The following is a 21897-nucleotide window of genomic DNA, read 5'->3' as shown; positions in this document are numbered from 1 at the left end:
CTAATTCCAATGAAATCTTTTTCTCTCTGTGTACATCTGAAAATAAGAAAAGAACACTCTTCGTTTAATATCAATGAAACATCGAATGATAACGAGTAACAAAGTTAGCATGACAGAAATTATCTTGGTTCTTCTTTGTTTTGATGGGCTTGTTAAAAAAAAAGAAACTGCTTATCTCTCTCATCGGGAGTGCGATTTTCCTTGAAATCGCACGAATCATCAGAGGACGCACTCGCGCGCGAAATCAACTAATTATCGCTTTCTGGTAGAAATAATGGTGATTACACTCGTTATAATTCTAGCGAGTACGGGACTTTTTCCTTTCGCCTCTCTCGGGATCGGCCTTCTCGCGCGCGCGAGTCATTAGTATCGCCCGTCCCGACGTTAGTACCCCGGATAATACGATCGGGAGACTCGGCCGCGCGCGAATGTAGCAATTATTGAGCTTGAATGAAAAATGGACGATTGGCGCGAGAAAGGTAGCGGCTGCCACTCCTCCGGTGTTAGAGTATAATCTCCGCCATCCGAACGGATCGCGCACTTTTCTCGTCATTCGTGCGAGACGCGACACATTTTTCGGTATACACGAGCGATCGCTCGTTTTCTTTTCTCACAATCTGTCTGAAAGAGGTACATATATATACGTGTATATATATGTGTACCTCGCCTCGCCCTTACCTGGGATTTCTACCTGAGACGTGCGAACTAATAATTTATCTCTCGCGCCGCGATCCGTAACGAGTGGAAGTTAATAAAACGTAATGACAATGTCGGGTACCAAATGAAACAACGAGATACGCGCGTGTCACGCATCGGAACTGTAATCTTATATGTAAAGCGGCTGGCCATTGTATGTATGTATAATACGCGCGGTGTCCCCGTAACTGCGAACGAGAGCTTGTCGTCCCTTGGGGGCGGGAGGGAAGGGGCAACCGCGATTTCCAACAACCAGGCGCGACGATGCGCACCGGCGCGCACACACCTGATCAATGATCCGCGAGCGGTTTTTCATTTCTGCGCGACGATCTCCATCTCCCCTTGCCGACAATAATGAGAGCCAGCAATTCCGAGGGCTTGTGTCAGCCTAACTAGCGAATAATGAGAGCGTTCAATGGGAGGGGGAGGGGGAGAAACAAAAAATGAGTGCGCGCGAAAGGGGAGAAAATAAAATCTGGGAGGGGAAAACGGTTTCGACGCTGGAAACGGTTCCCGGACGCCAAAATACTCTTCTTCGTACTTTATTGCTTTTCATACGTTTTAAGATGCGCGTGACTGCGGAACTTGATAGGAGGATCCGGTGTATAAAACGCCTATCTCGAGCTTGTACGTCGAAAATTTGGACGGTTGCGAGGCATGAAACGCGCGTGCAACGAAAACAAACGGCGGGTGGTGCGCGGCAAGAAAAATCGTGGAGGCACGACGCGACTCGTAAAAGTCTCGGTAAAAGGTCGTAAAAACCATACCCGGACGACGCTAAAACCGTAACGACGAAGTCCACGAACTATGGGCTTTGACGATCGACCGGCGTGGCGCGCGGCGCGGTCTCGTCTCTGCCACCTTCGTTTGCGTTTTAATGAAAAGAATCCACGGTGAAATGGCGTCGCGGCGCGGCGGTAATGCACGGTTTACTCGCGTCGAAAAGCGCAATTCTGCTCACGTCGAATTCTCGCCGCTTTTGTCATCAAAAATTTAATCACTTCCCCCGTCCCCCTTCCCGCGTATCATCGTAATTACATTCAAATATTACAAATATTTGAAATTTATTTTACGCGGCGATATAATGTAATATTTTCCGCGCACCAGCGAGATATAATTATATTTGCGAATTATATTTATACGTAAAATTGAAATATGAAGTGGATTAATATTTTCATAATGTAAAATAATGTTTTTCAACGTATGCGCGCCGCGCATACCTTCAGATTTATCTCGCCGTCGCCCGACATCGTTGTGGGGCGCATTGATTTTTTTTCTATCGCTTTTACAACTTTGGCGTTACAGATGCATCAGCTTCTTCGTGGGTACACGTTAAAAGTGTCTTTTATAGTGCTCCTGGGACGGCGCGGCGGCGCGACTGTGTACGCATATACACATCTGTATGACCAGAGGCAATTCGAACCACGTATACGCGATCACTCCCCGGTGACTCGGTCTATTTTCGAAATTCCATCCCCCTCGGCCAACGCCAAAGTGCACTCCCGTGTAGCGCATTGCCGTTACGATTACTTTTCCTTCTCGTTCCAGCCTCGTTTCTTCCTTAAATGTAGCGGCGTGAGCGCCGCTGACTCTCGCGTGCTAATCGAAGAAATCTCGTATTTTATCTCTACGCGCTTATTCCGTGATCTCTCTGAAGGCACGCGTTCAGAAATGTATACGTCTTCCGCAAATCTCACAGTTATCTTTACGACGAAGAGTAGCAGTCGATTTGCTTAGCTTTCGTATCATATTTTATTTTACGTACCACGGAAGAAAAAGTAGATTGGACGATTCAACAAAGCTGTAGCTTGCTGCGCGAGTTTGATACTTATAGTTAAGGAGATTTTGATAATGTGATATTTTTAAGGCGATATTTTCAGCTTATAATGAATTTGCCACTGTGACGTGGAACGAGTAGCTATTTCGTTAAATATTTATCAAGTGTATGTTAAATATAAAAATATAAAAATATCGTAAAAAATATCGTGCTATTTGAAAACGCGAGCTTTTTAACTTGAAATCCGGAATTTGTTGAAATGCGTTACTCTTATCCATCTCCAGTTTTTCCGATTCCCATCGAACTACGTAAACATAACTCGTCTCGTTTTCCCGATTAAACTCCCTCTCTCCAACCGTGATATTACAATGAATCGATTTATTTATATATATATATATATATTTAACACACTCAGAACGCAACGCAAGTACGGTTCTTAAACATTCTGAATAAATTTAAAATGATTTGATTCATATTGAAGTTTTTACGAGCATGAGGGTCATCGATCCTCTTAAGGATGTATGTTTGGTATCTCAAAACATTACCAAATATATATAAATTTTATAGAATATTCTACAATATTACGTTTAAGTATCTATATAACATTTGAGCACAATTCACTTGGTTTAAAAGTTATTTAATTTTTTATTTGCTCTTGATTCTTATGTAAAATCGCGTTTTGCAGCTTTGATGAGAAGAGGAAGTAGCATCACCAATTACAATAAATTAAAATTTTTACATATACTGATAAAACTCTAATAAATATTCGTGCAAAAATTCATTCAGATCCACTTACTCTCGCTTAAAAGTTATTTATTTAAAACTGCAGCAAAATAAATTAACTTTTATTGCAAAAATCATTGTAAATCAAATTTTTTATTGTTTTCTTCTTTGCAGTTAGTTTCAGGGCCAAAATTCAGGCATTCGCGACCAAAATTTTGTATTGTTGATTAACAAAAAATATATAAACCTAGACAAGTCTTTAGTTTTTAAATTTCGGCTCGTAAACTTTTAGCTCGTATTGTATAGCCCTAGCATCCTTAATTGGAGGGACGTATATGACGCGGAAGAAAGACTGCTTCGGAAGGAGAAGACCTGGTTTATGCTGTCGGTAATTAAAAATTTATACATTTTGCGTCGATCTGGTTACTAATCCCGGGCCTTAATTATCGCCCGGAGGAGTGCGCTTCATTGTCAGGATTATTCTTTCGACGTACAGGCCGTTTCGACGTATTTCACCGTCGGGTCAGGAAAGGTAAAGGGCCGAGGAAGTCGGAAGAAAGAGCACGAGGAGAAAAGGAACGTACGTTTCGAGGGATTCGCTCTACCGTGGGCGCGAAATTGCGCGGAAAGAAAGTGCTCGGAGGGAGGTGGTGGCCGGTAACCGAAGGTTACCTTCGAATCCCGTTCAAGGTGTACGAGATGTCTGTCTCGCTCGCTTGTACCGTTAATTCGGTACGCGCGCAGGTCGGACGTCGCGATATAATAATTAATAATTATCGAGATAAGAATATATAATCCTGCGTTATACTCTCTTAGGCGCACCGGTGAAACGAGAGAACGGCGAACGAGCGAGCAAAGATCTTTCGACAGCGCGCAGATCATAATCGCGTTATCTCGAGAGGCGAGTTTTTCTTCTTTTTTTTTCGCTTTTATGCCTGATTTAGCCATTCGCCACTCGCGCGCGCGCGCACGCGCACCTTCGATATTGATCTCTCGTGTATTGCGCGGATCATAAATTAATATATAATGCATCGCGTACTTTCACGAGACGCGCGCGCGACTTTCGATGGCTCGTTAACTTGCCTCGGTGGAACACCAAGAGAGGAGAACGCCGGCCCGATGGAAAAAGCAGACGGGAGAGAATCGCACACGGTGTACACGCATGCACGCGTCCCTTATAGCGGACAGAGGGGGAGAGAGAGAGAGAGAGAGAGAGGGGGGGACACAGGGCGGGAAAGAGAGAAGCATATTGTAGTGTCCGTGCATTAGCGGGACTCCGGCACGGCAGAGTATATCATTAAATATGAGAGCCGCTGAGTCGGGAGCAGCTCGATCCTTTCTTTTTTCGTTTCCTCGTCGCTCGTCCTCCGTTCTCCTCCGCCTAGCTCCTCTCCTCGTCGCTCCTCCGCTCTTTTTCTGCCCTCTCTTCCTCTTCCTCCGTCGCTGCGTTCCAGCATCTCTTCTCTCTGACCGGCGACTCGCCGCGCCTCCCTTACGTCTCCTCCTCGCTTGTCCTCCTCTCCCATTTCGCTCCTTCACCCTCTTCTTCCCGTCTCTCTTCGTCCCTCTCGCACTAACCGACTTAGTTCTACCTGACTCGCCGAAGTCTCTCCTGCGGCTTCGCTACCCTCTACTTCTGTCTAAAGGTGCGTTTATACTACGCGAGCACACGAATAGATGATAATGTGATTGAGGGCGAACCAATTTGTTCTCCTAGAAGGGCGATAAACCGATAAACTATCAAAAGATGTTTGTGCGTACATTGCTTTGAAACTATACATTTGAGTATCAACTAATTTTTAACTTTATTAATTTTATATTATTATAATATCACGGCATTATATTTAATCAAAATGATTCGTCTCTACGAGGCGGCGGAGTAAACGTAACTTTCTCGATCCAATTAAAAAAATTTGAAACGGAGATTCGTGCTCTGAGAAAATAAAAGTCGTTAACTTGACTACATTTTTCGACGCGATTAAATTTTTTCAGTTCAAGTGCATTCATGTATTTGACTTAAGATACTTGAGCTTCAGTTAAACAATTATATATTCAGCTTAATTACACTGAGAGAAAAAAAAATTGCTGAATAAATATTAACCAATTAATGTTTCAATGCAACTATTTAAACGAATATTTATTAAAATTTAGTAATTTTTTTGCTAGTGTACATATATATTCAACTTTAAAATACATAATTGAACTGAAGAAATTCAAGTTGAAAAATTTAGTCAAGTGACAATTCTTTTCCTCGGTGTGCGTTGCGAGATTTTATACATTTTTTTTTATTTTATTTTTTTTTTTATATAAAATTTTAATACAATAGAATTTTAAACCAATCAAGTTGCGATATGCACTATGACTGAGGAATGAGATGCAATTGTTATTCTTCACGTCATAGCGCATTGTCGCGAGTAGGATTGAGCGACAGTCAGGGGGATTCATTCGCGATAATGCAAACGCACCTTTACGTCTCCTCCTCTGTCTTTCTCCCTCTGTGGATCTTCTCTTTCCGATGCTTCTCGTAATTGGCGTGACACGCTCTCCCATTCCTTCGTTCTATAAGTCGTAGGAGAAGCGGAGCGTACGGGGCGATACACTCCGACGTCGTCCCGCGTCCTCGAGGACCCGACGCGATGCCAAGGTTAGCGGCGATCCGATGTATGTACGCGTCGTATCCCCGATGACGGATACGGAAAAGTTTGATCCCTCCGAACGTTTCGCTCCGTCCCGCATTGAAATGTATTTATCGCATCCGACGGAACCGCGGTGATATCCTCCTGGGAATATTCCTGACAAAAACGAGGGGAAGAGCGAATTCATCGCGCGCTAAAGAAATTTGCGACATAAACCAGCCGCGTAATTCAGTTCGGCGATAAATAGCGAAATCCGTAATGAAGGATGCCGGAGATGAATTCTAAGTCTTTCCTCTGGAGAAGAGTTTCTGCATACCTTCCGTATACACAACGACTGCTTTGTGTCGCCGCGTCCCATAACCCCCCTCCCCCTATATCGGGCCCCTATTCACGTTTATGTTAATTCCGCAAACGAGCGGTATTCACGGAGAGAGAGAGATACGCGCCGTTAAAAACTTTGCGTGCAATTTTCTCTAGCTACTGTGTATGGACATTACGGCTACTCCTCTTATCTTTGCGTTGTTGAGTGACGAATTCCAACAATTGCTTATGGAATCATTCGTTTGGCAGTTCGCAGTTTTTCAGTGCCGCTAACGTGCCAATACGCAGTAGTTGACAATTGTTACAGAGCGTTTTTACTTTGGAACACTTTGAAACTTTTTCAAAAATACATTTTAGCACTTAATTACATGTACTTTCTAACTGTTTTTAAACTTGAACGTATTATCACACGAATGTATGTACGTTCTTGTTATTTAACTGTTTATTCGGCTGTACGCATTTAGAGTTATGCAAAGTTAAACAATAACACGGGATTTTGTTAATACGGCTTTTTAAGCGAAATTTTTATATCGAAATATTTCTTCAATAAATCGAATGTCATTCTAGCCTGTATTCAGAAATATTACATTGAGAGAAAAAAATGACTAAAGTTTAATAAATATTTATTTGAATATAGTTGCACTGAAATATTTACTTACGGTACATAAATATACTCAATAAAAAAAATAATAGTTGAATTAAATTAGTGGTTCTTGTACTAAATAAATATTTATTTACATTATTAATATTTCCTCGCATTGTCAGTGTAGAGATATTATTTTTCGCTTGTTGTTTAATGTTAAACAAGGATAAAATTATATCTCTAATGTTTCTGAACGCAAGAAAATTCTAAATGACTTTTGTAACAAAATACTGTGTTTTTTAAATTGAACCATTTTTTTTAAATTTATTTTTGGGACAGCCATTTACCATCACTTTTTCTTTTCTATCAATTATGCGGTGCGTCACATTTTTATAAATCACGTCATAAATAATAGATATTTCATTACTTTGAGCCTAGAATCTGCTAAACGACACTTTGACGAATATAATATATAATCGTTCACGTTTCAATATAAAATATTGATTATTAACAAAGTTATTCAATAAAATGAAAATGGGAGTCACATTACCCCCTCCTCCTCTAATATCGCGGAAAGGGACGTGCGCGACACGCGTACGCGAGAGAGCGCTTCCCGTGGCTACGCGATCGGATTTTTTTCGCGCGCGAAACTCTCGATGATTTATTATTAATGAACGGCGGGCTGACTTTCGAAGGAAACCATTAATTATCGAGCCGTGCAGATTGCCGCGAAACCGCGCGCTCGCTCGCTCGCTCGCTCGCTCGACCGGACCCGACCGAGACTGTCGTGACCTCGTTTCCAACTGCAAATTATAACGTATACGGGCTTTGCATTATTTCCCATCGTATCCCCCCGGCTTCTTAAATGCACGAGTATACGCTGTCGCGTGATCCGCGCGCGGTTTCTTTTTCCTCTCATATCCGGGGCCGGATTAAGTCGCGAAGTCGTCTGTATGATCGGCCCGTAATTTATTCCGAGAAACTCTCTTCGATGTCCTCTCTCCATGCACGGCCATGCATTCGAGATCGGCTTAAGCGACGCCAAAACGATAGCTCGATTTCCGATAATTGCTCGATCGATCCGTCACTATACTACCCTCATCCCACCGGCACTCTGTTCCGACTGGGCCATCTAGTCGGTTTTTCGGCTTTTTTCGGCGACGGGAAAAAATATCGTGCTCGATACTGCGTCCGACGTGAATTGCATCTCGTCAATCGTCCAGCATTATTTAACCGTCTGTATCGCGGTCTGAATAACCGCGCGCATTTACCCTCCGCTCTACTCACTTTTCTTTATCCCCCCCCATCACCTCTTTCTTCCCATTTCATCGCTGCCCGATTCACAGCGAGTAACCGATGATTCGATATATCGCGTAAGATCGACGTCGATGGAAAGTGAAATAGAATAACCGATCACAATTAGATAAATCTGTGAAAACGAGGTCGCCGATTGATTAGGATAGACGCTGAAGAGAATTGCAACAATGAAATAATAACTCAGCCAAGAATAATAGACTTTTACACAATTCCACAATTCTCGTGTCTCACACAATTCCACAATTTATTTCTTTAATTCATAAAAATTTTCGAGGGAAATATTAATAAATTTTAATAAATATTTATTCGAATAATACTGATGAAATATTTACGAAATATAAATAAACAATTGTATTTAGTACAGAACCATTAATTTAAATACCCTTTTTTGTAGAGTAAATATTTATGTACCGTAAATAAATATTTTATTTGTTATTCGAATAAATATTTATTAAAATTTAGGAAATTTTTCTTTCAACGTACGTGTCATACGGAATTGGAAAATGCATTTTGCATAAAACTCTATATATTTTTCAACTTTGATTTTGAAATCTGAAAACAATTTTGCACCTTTTGCCGCCACGGATTAAACCAAGACGCTGTCGAGAAACTTGTAACAAGTTGAGGTACATCGGATACATATAAAAAAGAAAACGCCCGAGGGACTAGTCGTCTCTCGAACCCCCTCAAGACTCACCCTCCGTGCGACCAAAGATTTTCGATGGAGGGATTAACCGTAACACGAGTCCGACATGACAAACTCGCGTCCTACGAAGTCGTCGTTTCGGTATCGAGCGCGTGAGAGACTTGGGCAAAGTCTCTTACCCGTCACGACCCAGTAATCGCGGCCGTCATCAGTCGTCGGAGAGACGACGAAGTGTAGCAGGTATCAGCTGTTGCTCTTTTCTCTCTCTCTCTCTCTCTCTCTCTCCCCCTTTCCCCTGGCTTCTGCTCTCCCGGGCTGTCTTTTCTCGCTCGTCTCGCCGTGCGCGCGCTCGCGCGGCCCTTCAGGGTCATTAAGAATCCATTAAGAGTTTTCCAAACTCGGGAAACTAAATATAAACTAAGCGGCCGCGAGCGTAGCAGGTGGCGTCTTAAGCGACTCTCGTACAAAAAAGTACGAAACGAAGGAGAGAACGACGGTGGGGGGGAAGAAGGAGCTCCGTACGCTCTCTTTCTCTCTTCAGAAACAGCACCTTTGATAGAAGGATTATAATACTAGACGCATAGATATTTCGCTTCTCTGTCTCTCTTTCAGTTAGTCCATGACGTCTTCCTCGGGATAATTATCGCGAAGGCGCTTCGAATGGTCGATAATCCGTTCAGTAACTAGATAATATATATCCTTTCAATAGCTGCTAATCAATATCGTATAGTTGCAGTTAATTATACGATTATATGGTACTGTTGCCGAGGTACATTAGCCTCGATCCTTCGGACGTGTAAAGTTGTATAATGGAAACAATAGGCAACGCAATATGTAGGTCGCATAGAAAATAACGATGTTTGACGTCACGGCATTCGAACGTGAATTTCTATTATATGAAAATCACACGACGCGAAAGGCATCCCGGCGCGGTCGAGAAACGTCCCGCGAGTTCACGACATCTCATGAGCGACCTATCAATGAGTGAAAGTTCATTTTCATCGTCCTCCCTCGCGATCGACGAGCGATCCCACTCGTAATAGAGTTTTATTTGCCATCCGGTGAAAGTCTTCCTGAACCGTACCGTGGCCCGTGGGTTTAATTGAAAACCGTCCGGAAGACCACCAAGAGTCGCTGCCGCAAGATCGTTTTACGAACGATCGCGCATTACTCATGAATAATACGTACGCGTATCAATATGTACACGTCCTCTTTCTCGTTCCTGAGAAATTAATCATCTATTCACGCGCAGTCGAACCTTTGTTCCTGGATGTGATTAAGCGCGCAGAGCGATATTCTCATCGATATCTTCCGGCCGGAGTGATATCCGTTGTCGCAGACGTTGAGTCTGAGCGACTTCGACGTGTAAGATGCGCGTCTCACGTGGACAGTCTCACGTTGGAGCTAGATAACATTCCTTCGGAATTTTTCAGCAGTTTCTTTTTGTCCTCCCCGGTCTCTCCATTCTTCGTCATCGTTGGCCCTGCACTGTTCGCGGCGCGGCGTTCTGATTGTACTGGTAATCGAGGTCGTTAATCACTGTTATTTGTCGCGCGGCGACGCCGGAAGCGTCGGGGTCGCGGTTAACGAGAAAAATAGACACCGCATTTACAGGGAGCGAGTGAATGCTGGTGAACGCGAGCAGCAGCAACATCGACGACAGAGAGAGAGAGAGAGAGAGAGAGAGAGAGAGAGATAAAATTGAGAAAGAACGAAGGAAAGTTCACTCGCGACTAATTTCCTCCGAGACACCCCGTTTGCCGTTTCTATTTCCCTTCTGTTTCTTTCTGTTTCTTAACGGAGACGCGAGCGCCGGATGCTTAACCAAGTCGCTTTCTCAGTTTCCTCCAGTTTCGTCTTACGTACGAGAAAAAGGAAGGAATTAACTTCCAATCAACGAGAAACTCGATCTCCTCTTCTTCATCAATTTTCGCCATAATATTAATTAAAAGTTTCGAAATATTTAGGCTTTATCGCTATTAAAAAAAAATATTTAGCGATCAATACAACTTTAATCTTCCTAACGTTTATAATAACTTCGTCAAAAATTGCAATAATAAAAGTTACATATAATGCTACTTTTTAAAATGTTCTCGTACATATTTAAATATATTCGTCATCTATAGCGAGAAAATAGAATGAATCCTTAATCCATTTTATTTTCCTCGATACGTGGGTGATCTTAGCTCGGGGAATTGTGTCCTTATATTAAAGTTCCCTCGTAAACTGGTAGTAAGAGGACACCGTCTAAAATGGCGGACCTCGCCGGGATCATTACGATCGAGTGCACGTCTAACGAACGGTTACTTGTTAATGGAACGATTCCCCCATTGAGGATCATCCGTGGCACCGTGTGTGGGGTTGCGAACGGAAACCCCATGCTGCCTGCGCTTCCTTTGGATCGAGCACGACACCGGTTCGAGCAATCTCCGAATCTCTCTCTCTCTCTCTCTCTCTCTCTCTCTCTCTCCCTTCCTTCCTCTCTCATTACGCGAATATGATTCCCAACACGATCCCGTTAGTTTTGTATCGTAATTAGGAAAAATAAACCAACTTTTAAACGCTTGTTTTTCCTTCATGATTGGTTGTTTACGGACTTGAGGTAATGTTCCGACTTGATACAACGTTAACGGAAACAACTTGTAACCGGTGTTTATCATGTAATATGATTTAACCTGTTATATTTTTTGTTCACGATGTGTACTTAGGACAATGGGCCGCTGTAATAGATAAGAAACTGCTGACACTGTTTTACATATGCATATTTCGAAAATGGTGCAATGAATTTTACCAAGTCTTGAAAACAAGATTTATCTGAGCTGGTAATTTGATGAGATGTTTAAGACTTGAATTCTAATTATTACATTTATTAATATTATGCAAAAGAAAAATTAAACCAATGATAGTTTGTGTTGAATGTGCGCTGTAACGATTTCCGTAGTCTGCAGTTTAAATTTAGAGAGTTTATATATTTAGAATTCTGTGGTATGATCTCTTGTAGACATCTGCACCAGTTCCAGCAATGCGCTAATGCGAAGAGTAATGCACCGAGTTACTATAGTTCCCGTACATTTACGGAGTAAACAAAAATTCGCTTTGTTAGATATATGTGGGATTTCCCAGATATTTGCTTCGTTTGTCACAGTATTAAAGTAAACTGGAATTTCATTCGGAATACCGTCACAATAGGATCGCAGGCTGTACAAATTCCGGATCAGTATACGAGCGAAATCGTGCTGGTAACCGGCCGGCGTGCCTTGGGAGGGAGAAAGTAAACGGAGACGGGATACAGATGAAAATATTTCTTGCAGGAGTGTGAGATCGTATACGCATCAGGGACAGGAGGGTAAAGTATCAGCTCGGTCAGCTAGGAGGAACATCCTGAGAGAGAAACCCCGAGGGATCGCGCGGGGAAAACAGGGCGTTCAGGGACCCTCCATATGTCACGAGGACGATGCTACCCTGATGTCGGAGCATGGTCCGGTCCGCGCAAACTTGTGAGGAGAATTGTGGGAGTGCGGGAGATTCGAGTAGAAGAAAGACGCACAGCGAGAAAGGGCGAGAGAGAGAGAGAGAAAGAAAGAGGTCTGGATAAGCCGGAAGTTTGCGCTGGAATACGCGGGAGGACACACGATTTTTTTTTTTCCGTAGCGATTCTTTTCTTCTCTTTTCCTTCTTCGCCCCGCGGTAGATCACCCGGACAAAAGAAAAAAACCGAGGAGAACGAAGCGGAACGGCAAATTGTGTCGCCTTCGAGTAGGAAGCGATAATTTCTGGGATTCGCGTACAGCCTCAACCAGACAGAAACGAGAAGGGGGAGGGGGAGGGGGGCTGATAATGCCTCGGGGTACAAAACAGAGATGTAGTCCTTTGAGGAATAATTTCGTTCCGAGGGAGAGAACTCGCCTCGGCGACGCGACGGCGACTGACAAAAGCGTTTTAGCCCGTGAGAAGCTTCAAACTTTCCAGTCGAGAACTTCTCCTTCCGCGCCTGTTATTTATTGGATAAAGTAAGTACGCGTCGTTTCGCCGACGACGACGACGACGGCCGAAGATACGAGCTCCACCCTCCCGTCCACCCATCCCCGCCCTCGCTTCGTAGTCAGTTGTAATTTAACTTGGAGTATTAATGCCCCTAATTATTAAAAAGTAGCAGACGCGATGAGAGCCCGTGTCTCGATCTCACGAAAGCCTTTTTCAAACACGATGAAAATTAATTAAAATTTTATGCGTATGCTAAAAAAAGAGAGAATCACCCCCCCCCATCGTTCGCTCGCGTCACATTTATCCACCTATCTTTGCCGGACGATGTATCACGGTTATTTATGTAGTTAACAATATATCTAGAAATCTCTCTTTAGTTCGTGAAAAAAAAAACATAGTTTGTATAATGCCTTTCGGGAATGATGGACTTATACCTCGCGTTGAGCTAAGCATAAAACTAAATATAGCGGAAAGAGACAATCTCCAACGGTGAGAAGGACTTGGAAGGAGGGAAGAGGGATGGGGGCGCGAGATATTCCAACAAAGGGACAGCTCGAGAAGATAGAGAGGGGAAGGGAGGGGAAACGAAAGCCATATGGCCCTAAATGTGATGTGCGTCCACGAAAGAAGCAGCGGAAGAAACGTCGAGGAACAACGACTCCGAAAGTTTTTCGTTCGAGCCCTCTCGTGAAATATAGAACCGTTGAGGCCCCGTGAGTAAAATTACGAGGCACGCGAGAGCGTCCTCGGGGGAGCCCATTGCCCGAAAAGACGCGAGTATATCATCGCGCGCACACACGCACTCGAGCACGCGCGTGTGCGTGTTCTCGAAGGATCGCTCACGATACTTTAATGCAATCCGGGGACACGCAGTAACGACGAGGAGCTTATCGTCAAGATTAGAGACGTATAAATTATGTCGAGGCGTAAGCACACGGCTCTCTCCTTATCCGCGCACATATTCTCCTCGTCGCTCTTTTCGTCTCATCTAACGAGGGAGGAAAGGAGTTCTATCGCGCTGCTGCGCCGGGAGGGAAGCAACACGGGAGAGAAGCCGAGGCGACCGCTAATGGCCGAACTATTTTGACGTATGCGAGCGTCGTACAGAACGTTTGTCACGGCGTCACGGATAAGCGGAGGAAGCGCGGATTAGGCTATCACCTGGCGACAGACCCAGATTCTGTCTTCCTGTCTGCCTTCTCGGGATTCCTCTTGCCCTTTATACGCGGCTTTCCTCCTCCGTCCTCCTTTATTTTTCGATTATCCCTCCTGGCGAAAACGCGATAAAGATTCCGTCGAAGCAGATCCTTTCCCGTGAACGGGAAGAGGAATGGAGGTCAGGATCGCGTGACTGATCGCTGATGAACTCCACGGGGGCCATTAGCTTTATCATCGGGTGTCCAGGTTGCATGCTGGACGACACACGATAAGAAACCTACCGGTTTTTCCTCTGGTTTTCCTTTCAGTTACGCCCGAATGACTCGTATTTGTCTCTCTAAGTTTCACGATATATCGTTCGGAGATGGCGCCGTTTAGTTTCGTACTCTCGTTCACGTATATACTTGTCGTATATCGTACAAGTTCTATGAAGTTCTCTTAATTTTGAGACTGTTGATACAGTGAGGAGGGAAAATTACTAAATTTTAATAAATATTTATTCGAATAGTACTAATGAACTATTTAATAAATATAAATGTATGTTTATTTAGTACAAGAGCCACTAATTTAATTTAAGCATCAATTCTTTTATAGAATAAATATTTATGTACCGTTAGTAAATATTTCATTAGTACTATTCGAATAAATGTGTTTGTTAAAATTTAAGAATATTTTCTCTCAATATTTGTTTCGCGCTTTTTAAAAAGAGCTTTCTAAACTAAAATGTTTTTGGAAAAGAAGTTTTTCATTTTTTATTATTTTATTTTTGTGCTACCACAGGCAACACAAAGTCTAAAATCGGAGTATAAGACGTCTTAAAAATACAAAGTAGTCTTTTAAACTATTTTATTCTATTTATCCGTTCTATTGCTCTTACCATCAGACTTGAAGTTTGAAATAGTGCAAAAAAGCTTAAAATTAGATTAAATATTAAAATTTGACCTTGTGTATCTGGGACAGTACATACTTTCCTTACACAAATCTTGAAAATATATTTCTGCACTTTGAACATCTTACGTCAGTTATTCTAATCTCATTTAATCTAATTTTTAGATCTTTTTAAGCTCCAGGCCTATAACTAACGGTAAAACAGATAAACAGAAAATAAATAGAAACATAAAATTGTGTGTACGCGTTTTTAGAGAGTACTAAATAGAAAAACATTACGTGTACAAAAAGATACGTGTTCCTTATTTTGTTATAGATTTCAACATATATTATAAGCTTATCAAACTCAAAGAGAGACATTTCCGTGTGCTTCTTTGTAAGCAATGAGGAAGCATAAAAACATAATCGTCGATGCCAACGCCGTTGATTATAACGGAATGCCAATAAATGTGTGGCGAGTCTTATATTTCTTATATTTCAGACGCTCGCATAAACATCAGTTTCCCTCACGCGGATGTTTCGTTTAGATAATCTCTCGGTGTCTCGATCACGAAGACTATTTATGGATCATGCGAATCTTGAACACGCGCGCGTACAATCTTTGTATTTCAATCATCTCAACGTGGTCGTAACGACCCGAATCGAACGGATGTTTCGTCCTTTAAAGATGTATTGAACATACAGTCTCTACAAAGTAAATGAAATAAGAAATGTGTTTAATGTTAACACCTCGAATAAATTATATGAAAGTTGTGTGAATAAGTTTTTTATTTAATTTCATATTTTTATAGTCCATTTACTCTATTTGTTATTACAAATTATATTATTTTTTACAATATAAAAAAATCTCAATTTTGTGTGTGTGAGTACTTAAGATGACTTAAAGTTTTATTGTGATTATCAGTATTGTTAGAAATAAATAAATTTTGTTAATTTTTTACAGAATCGATATCTGCATCGTAACAAAACTTTACACAAATCGTCTTAAATATTTAAAGTATTTTAAAAAATTCAGATTTTTTCATTATTTCATTCCTAATTATATTTTTATCAGAGCACATGTCTATTTTTTATTGAATTAATTTTTTATCTAGATATAAAATAGTTGCCAAATTTTTTTCTACCATTTTCAAATGCAATACAACACACATTCTATAATTTTCTCATAATTTTCTTAATGCTTTGAGAAATGTGTGTCCTATGCATCCTTAAACGATTGCGTTATCGCGTGCGACGAGCGTTTCCAGCAACAACGACGACGACGACAAAAGAATCTCACAAGCTAGATTCGATCGAGCGCAATGAATCCGATTGACGCGACAGCGGTGTATGACGGTGCGCGCGGTGTGGCCTGTGATGCGCGAAATCTTAATTAAACATGAATGAGAATCGACGCGTTGCGTCTCCCGGTCGGACCACGGTCTTGCTGCTCGCTGCGGTATTGCGGGAGCTCTCGCGCTGCTGCTCACTTTCACCTGGCGCAAACGGCCAGGTTAGTTGCGAAATTCTCGCGGTTTTGTGTATCGATACCGCGGATTTGTTCGCGTTTCCTCTCTCTCTCTCTCTCTCTCTCTCTCTCTCTCTCTCTCTCTCTCGGCGAGTCCGGCCGCGCTTTGCGCGAGCATTTAATTCGCGCGATGCTGCGGCTAATAATTGCATAAAGGGAAGGCGAATGAAATTTACAGGCTTGTAGCGAATAGCAGCAGTTAAATCGCATCGGCTTTCAGTTTTTTTTTCTCACTTGAATATTTAACGCGCGCGGCGCGATAGTTTCGTAACAAAAGAAAACTGATTAAGGTTTATTACGCGGTAATTGCAAGCAGCGCTTGGCGGACGGTATTATGAGTTTTAATTATGAAAAGAGGGGAATCCGGTAATGTGTTGAAAAAAAATTTTTTCTCTTTCCACCCTCCCTTCTGCGTCTCTCAATCTCCTCTTCCTCTTTATCGCCAACATAAACTGAAAGCCTGAACGTACGAGATGCAAGCGGCATAAATCAGAGAAACGGAAATAAATAATAGATCTAATCGAAACAAGCAGAGGAGGAGAAGAATTCAGAGGAAGAAGACGTAAGAGAAAAGGAGATGACATAATGTCTCAAGGAATTGTTTTAAAATGCTTATCGCTACAAACGCATCGCAATAAAAATCTCGAATAGAACGATCGTGGACGGAGATTCTAAAAAAGTAGACCCGATCACGCGATGGCCGCCTTAACGACGATGTTCTCTCATTTATCAAGAATGGAAGTTGTCTCGCTTCTTGCGTCTATCCGTCACTCGTTAACCGGACGATCGTTACTATCGTAAAAGTCGACTAGGCGAGGAAGAAAAAGAATTAAAAAAAAGAGAGAGAGAGGGAAAAAAGAGGAGGTCGGGTTCGAGGTAGAAGACGTAGTTTTGGAAAAATAATAGCGCCCAGATCGCTCCGAGAGTGGCGATCGTCCAAGGTATAATAATTTCGAGGAACCTACTCTTTCTCCTACGCCCTTCGCAGGCCTCCTCCGCTCCTCGCCCTGCGTCCGTGTCTGCGCTGCTTCTCTCGTCTCCCGAGTATACATCTTTTCTTTGTTACGTTTACGAGCCTCGTCGGATCCGGAGTAAAACCGCGTCGTTCCTCCTCTCCCCTTCCCCTCCCACCCTTCTTTCCTCTGCCTTTCATCCCTGCCCGCTGCACGCGGCACGCCGGTGAAATAAATCCGTGTATTCCGGGGGGTCTTAAATTCAACCGGAAATAGAATTTGTCCCGGGGCGGACACGGGAGCCGGCGGTGGCGCGAGGAAAGTCCGACGAAACGTAGGAAACAAGAAGAATCGAACGAAAGCCTGCCGAGCCGCCGAAAGGTGAAGAACAAGAAGAGGAGGAAGAAGATGAGCGAGAACTCGCACGTGGCTACGCGAGATTATTTTAATGCTCCCTCTTTAAACAAACAAAAAAAGCTGGATGAAAAATAAAAAAGCTGAATGTGCTTCATAAAAAAAATAAGAATAGAGATATTTCTTAAATTGACTAAAAACAGAAATGCGCTGCATTATCATTTTTATTAAAAAGTTTTCAGCTTTTTTTATTATATACTTTTTAATAAAAAAAAAAGTGATTGATAAGAATAAAAAAATTTCCCGCTAGAACGTGATGTCTCAGCATAGTATTGAAAGAGCCGTTATAGAGCGTAGAATTCTAAGATTGAGCGGCATAAATTAAGCGACAGGCTTCCGTTATGTATGACTATGTGTTTTTACCTTTCCGTACATCGTGACTATCAAAATGCCATCCATCATGTTTCGAAGATACTGATAGACTTTCCCTTAGATAACGAACTTTTCCGAGATAAGTCCCGTGAAACAGTGACGACGGAGGAAACTCCTTAATCTGGATAAAAACATCCAACCTGGCTATATTGGCGAAACTTTCCCGCGGGATTGTGCGCAAAGAGTGGTTCGGAGGGCTTCGCGGCGGATGGGTGGAAGCGCAAACGCAAAACTCGAAAGAAAAGAGAGAGAGAGAGAGAGAGAGGGAGAGCTTTTCACCTTGAAAGAAAGCAAGTGCACTCGAAGATATTCCCGAAAGCCGAAGAGAGCCATTGTACACAGTATGTGTATATCGGAGGCGCATTCTCGGTTGTGCCTCCTCCTGTCTTCCCTCCCCTTTTCCGTGAGTTTGCAACGATCCAACGGACGAGTGTCGCAAAACTCGTTGGTGGAGATGCGACATCGCACAGAAGCGGGGCTTAAACTTTTCACGAGCTACTCGAGTCGCGGGAAGCCATCACCACCTCCCGAAATCTGCAATTTGACGTATCTACCTGGGTGGTGGATACACGAAAAGATGTCTAGTCCGAAAGAGGACGCGAGACAAGATGGAGAGAAACAAAGAGAAAGAAAGAGAGAGGCTTTTGAAGGAGGTGGGTGTAACCACCTACCCGGTGAACAACCCGCTAGCGGGAGAGACGATCTCCAACGTGTTTACGTCTGCTGCTTTTTCGGAGGAAGGAAAAAGTAACTGGCAACGAGACGCGCAGGGATTGAACAAGGGGAAAAAATGGGAAATAGCGTCTCAAAGGTACTCGCCCGCGGGCAGCCATCCTTCATCGCCACTTCTATCTTTCTCTTGTGCTCTCTCTCTCTCTTTCTCGACGAAAGGGGCTATTTTCGGCAATTCCTTTAGCGAGTCTTATTTTTAAAAAATAAAAGAGAAGGTTGGATGAAAAGGTGCACTATGGATTTCTAGCTCGTGTCGAAGAGGAAGTTGTTGGTTTGAGGTTGGATGGGACGAAACAGGAAGGACGATGGAAGAGACTCGAAGAGGTGCGCCCGCAGGGTAGAAGGAGGACATCTTAAATTTTTGACGAGACCGCTCGTCGGGCAATGGCAACGACAGAAAACGAGTGGTACCAACCAGCAGTGGTTGGTAGCCGAGCTAGGAGGCGCTGTCCGCCGAGCCGAGCTGAACGGAGCTTGTGCTAAGCTGTAGCAACAGCGGCGGCGGCGGCGGCGGCCGCGGTGGCGGCGTTACACTGAAGTCTGCAATTTCGCGGATGCATCTTGGCTGACCTGACTAGAGTCGAAGAGAAGGGGAAAAAGTGAGAGAAGGTCTTTGCCCGCTTTAGAAGAACTAAAGCGCGCCTATACCGCCACTCTCTTTCTCTCTCGTTCTGTCTCTCCTCCGCCATCCTTGTTCCCGCCATCCTTGTTCCTCGCTTCTTTCATCCCTCTTTCTATCTTTTTTTTTATACACTTCTTTGACACGTACTCCCCTCGCTCTCTCTTTCACCCCTTTATATTTCGACACTCTAGAACAGAGGTTCCCAAACTTTTTTTCTCGTAGACCACTTTCAAAATTTTACTGGTTTCAGTGGACCCCCTGCTGCTGCATTTCTACCATATTCTCAAAATTAGAATCTTAAAGTTTCAAAATGCTTTTTTAAAGTCTACGATCATTTTTCACCGAAATACAGCCTGTCAAAAATCACCGAAAAATTTGAAACTTTTTTTTGAGTAGTGTATTATCTGCCTATATTGATAGATAAAGCTAAGCCAACATTTTTGTTCTTTACTATCGAAACCAGATAAATTTTCGTGGACTCTCACTTACAACTTGTGAACCCTCATTTTTTTTTTTCACGCCAACGTAGACCCCTGTCGAGTCTCCCGTGGACCCCTGGGGGTCCACCTGGACCACTTTGGGAATCACTGCTCTAGAATTTCGTTCTTACTTTGAGCCTCGCGCCCGCGCTTCCTCGTACACGGACGGCACCCTTTGTCTTTTCTCCTCTGTCCTGTTTCTTTCGTTTCGTCGAAGAATGGCGAGACACCAGCCAGACCCTAGAATCTACCGAAGCGAAAGCAAAAGACGCAGTTGGCCGAAAAGGGATGGTCGATGCTTCGCACCCTCCCTCCATCTCTTTTTCTCTCTTTTTGTTTCTCTCTCTTCCTACCGTGTCGCGTTTCCTACGAGTGTGGGAGAAGGACGGAGATCGAAGAAGCGAGAGGGAGATGGATAAACGCGTGGTATTGATCCTAGCTGAACCCCTTGCTCTCCCGTCTTGCCTTATCCCGGCACCCTTCCACTATCATGATAAACCCCAAAGTTTTGTACGGGGCTTTCGTCCCTTTTCCTATTTCCTTTATCCCCCTCGCCGTTCTAGTGTTCTCTCGTTACTAGTACATATTTTCTTTTCCACACACGATAATTGGCCGTTGGAGAATAACGAGTTTCGGTCGGTGCCGCCGGAACCCTTCGCCAATGTGACGCAAATTGACCTTGAACTCGAGACACGCCGTCCGGAGCGTTTACTTTCCTTCTTTTATGTGTGACCCATTTTTCTCGCCATTGTTAGGCCTAGATCAGTAACTGAAGGTTAGCATTTTTAAAGAGACAGTGATGCGAGGGATAATGTATCGTAACTTAATTCTTAAATTTTTATACACTAATATTTAGCACGGTTTAATGTGCACGTCGTTTCATTATTATTTACATATTATCATATTATCGAAAAACACAACGGATGATTTGACATGCGTCAATCTATTAAAAAAGTATATAGTAAAAGTATTTTACGTAGACCAGCAACATCGCACAGTTAAAACAATGCTTCACTCACAACGAGAATTACGAAGATGATACAACATCCTTTCAAAGATGTTATTAGAAGAGTAGAGAAAATAAACCAACTAGTTTAGTCTTTCCGTTTGCGCGTGAGCGATAGAAACGGTGTTGCTTGCCTACGTAGCGAGGGAGCGAAGATGTAAATCACGATCAAACAGAAAAAGTGACGTTTTAATTTTAATTAACACGAGCTTTTTATCTTTATTTCTTTCAGACGCAGCAGCTAGTGAAATCCAGCAGTCATAAAACCGTTGTCGCCATGTAAAGCAAAGAAGAAATATCGATCTCTCTTTCTGTGATATAAACTATTGAGAAACATTGAATTTATAACGTTATCGTTCGATCGTCACCGGGACAAGAAGTATCGAGGCACGTGATCGGCATCACTGGCGTGTGAGGTGGAAGAATTCCGAAGATAAACAAGGAACGGTCGTCGCGGAGCAATAAGCTGGAGCACAAGCGGGCAGGGAAAGTAGCGGCCGCTGAGGAAGGCGGAGGTGGTGTCGACGAAGAGGGTGGAGGAATCCGACGGTGGCGATCGGTGGCTGCACGTCGTCGTCGGCTGCCGTGACGCGAAGAAGCGCGAGAGGAGGCATGAGGAGGCGAGAGTGACGACGCTGCCGGTGTGCTGCATCCTCTCGCACGGATCGTGAGAGGACCGGCGGCCGTCCACCGCCGCGGCGGCAGTGGGGCCCACATGGCGATAAGGATGATCCCCTTCAATATGGCGGGGGTAGCAGGCTTCCTAGCCACCTGCGCCGCCGTTGCTGCTTCCGCTGCCCGCCTTCTGCCGTTGCTGCTGTTGCTAATCTACCCGCGAGGGACCCCGGCGGAACATGGTAAGCGCTCATTCGCTCGTCTCTCTATTCTCTTCTTCGTTACTTTAATCTTCTTCTACCGAGCTATCTGCGTATAGGGCCGATGCTGTTAATCGAGCCGAAATGATAGTCCGCGGCGACACCTCGGGTCGCGATACGTCTCGCCCGATTGCCACTCTCGGATGTATACTTATAGCCAGATGTATCGGACTAGGTGAGATCGAAGGATCGAAGCGGTTTATATCGC

The 21897-nt window shown here is 43.4% G+C and overlaps 1 protein-coding gene across 20 annotated transcripts in view; it reads left to right on the top strand.

The window, feature by feature from the left end:
- Positions 1 to 21897, top strand: part of LOC105194212 (ephrin type-A receptor 4) — a 119521-nt gene that overhangs the window by 33409 nt on the left and 64215 nt on the right. For all 20 annotated transcript variants that reach the window (XM_039450944.1, XM_039450942.1, XM_039450931.1 and 17 more), the window contains exon 2: positions 21047 to 21671. In XM_039450944.1, the coding sequence (XP_039306878.1) occupies positions 21530 to 21671 (142 nt within the window). In that variant the 5' untranslated portion in view covers positions 21047 to 21529. The remainder of the gene's footprint in view (positions 1 to 21046; positions 21672 to 21897) is intronic.

Source organism: Solenopsis invicta, chromosome 6, assembly GCF_016802725.1.
Source record: "Solenopsis invicta isolate M01_SB chromosome 6, UNIL_Sinv_3.0, whole genome shotgun sequence".
NCBI lineage: Eukaryota > Metazoa > Arthropoda > Insecta > Hymenoptera > Formicidae > Solenopsis > Solenopsis invicta.
This window is presented reverse-complemented; position numbering and strand designations above follow the sequence as displayed.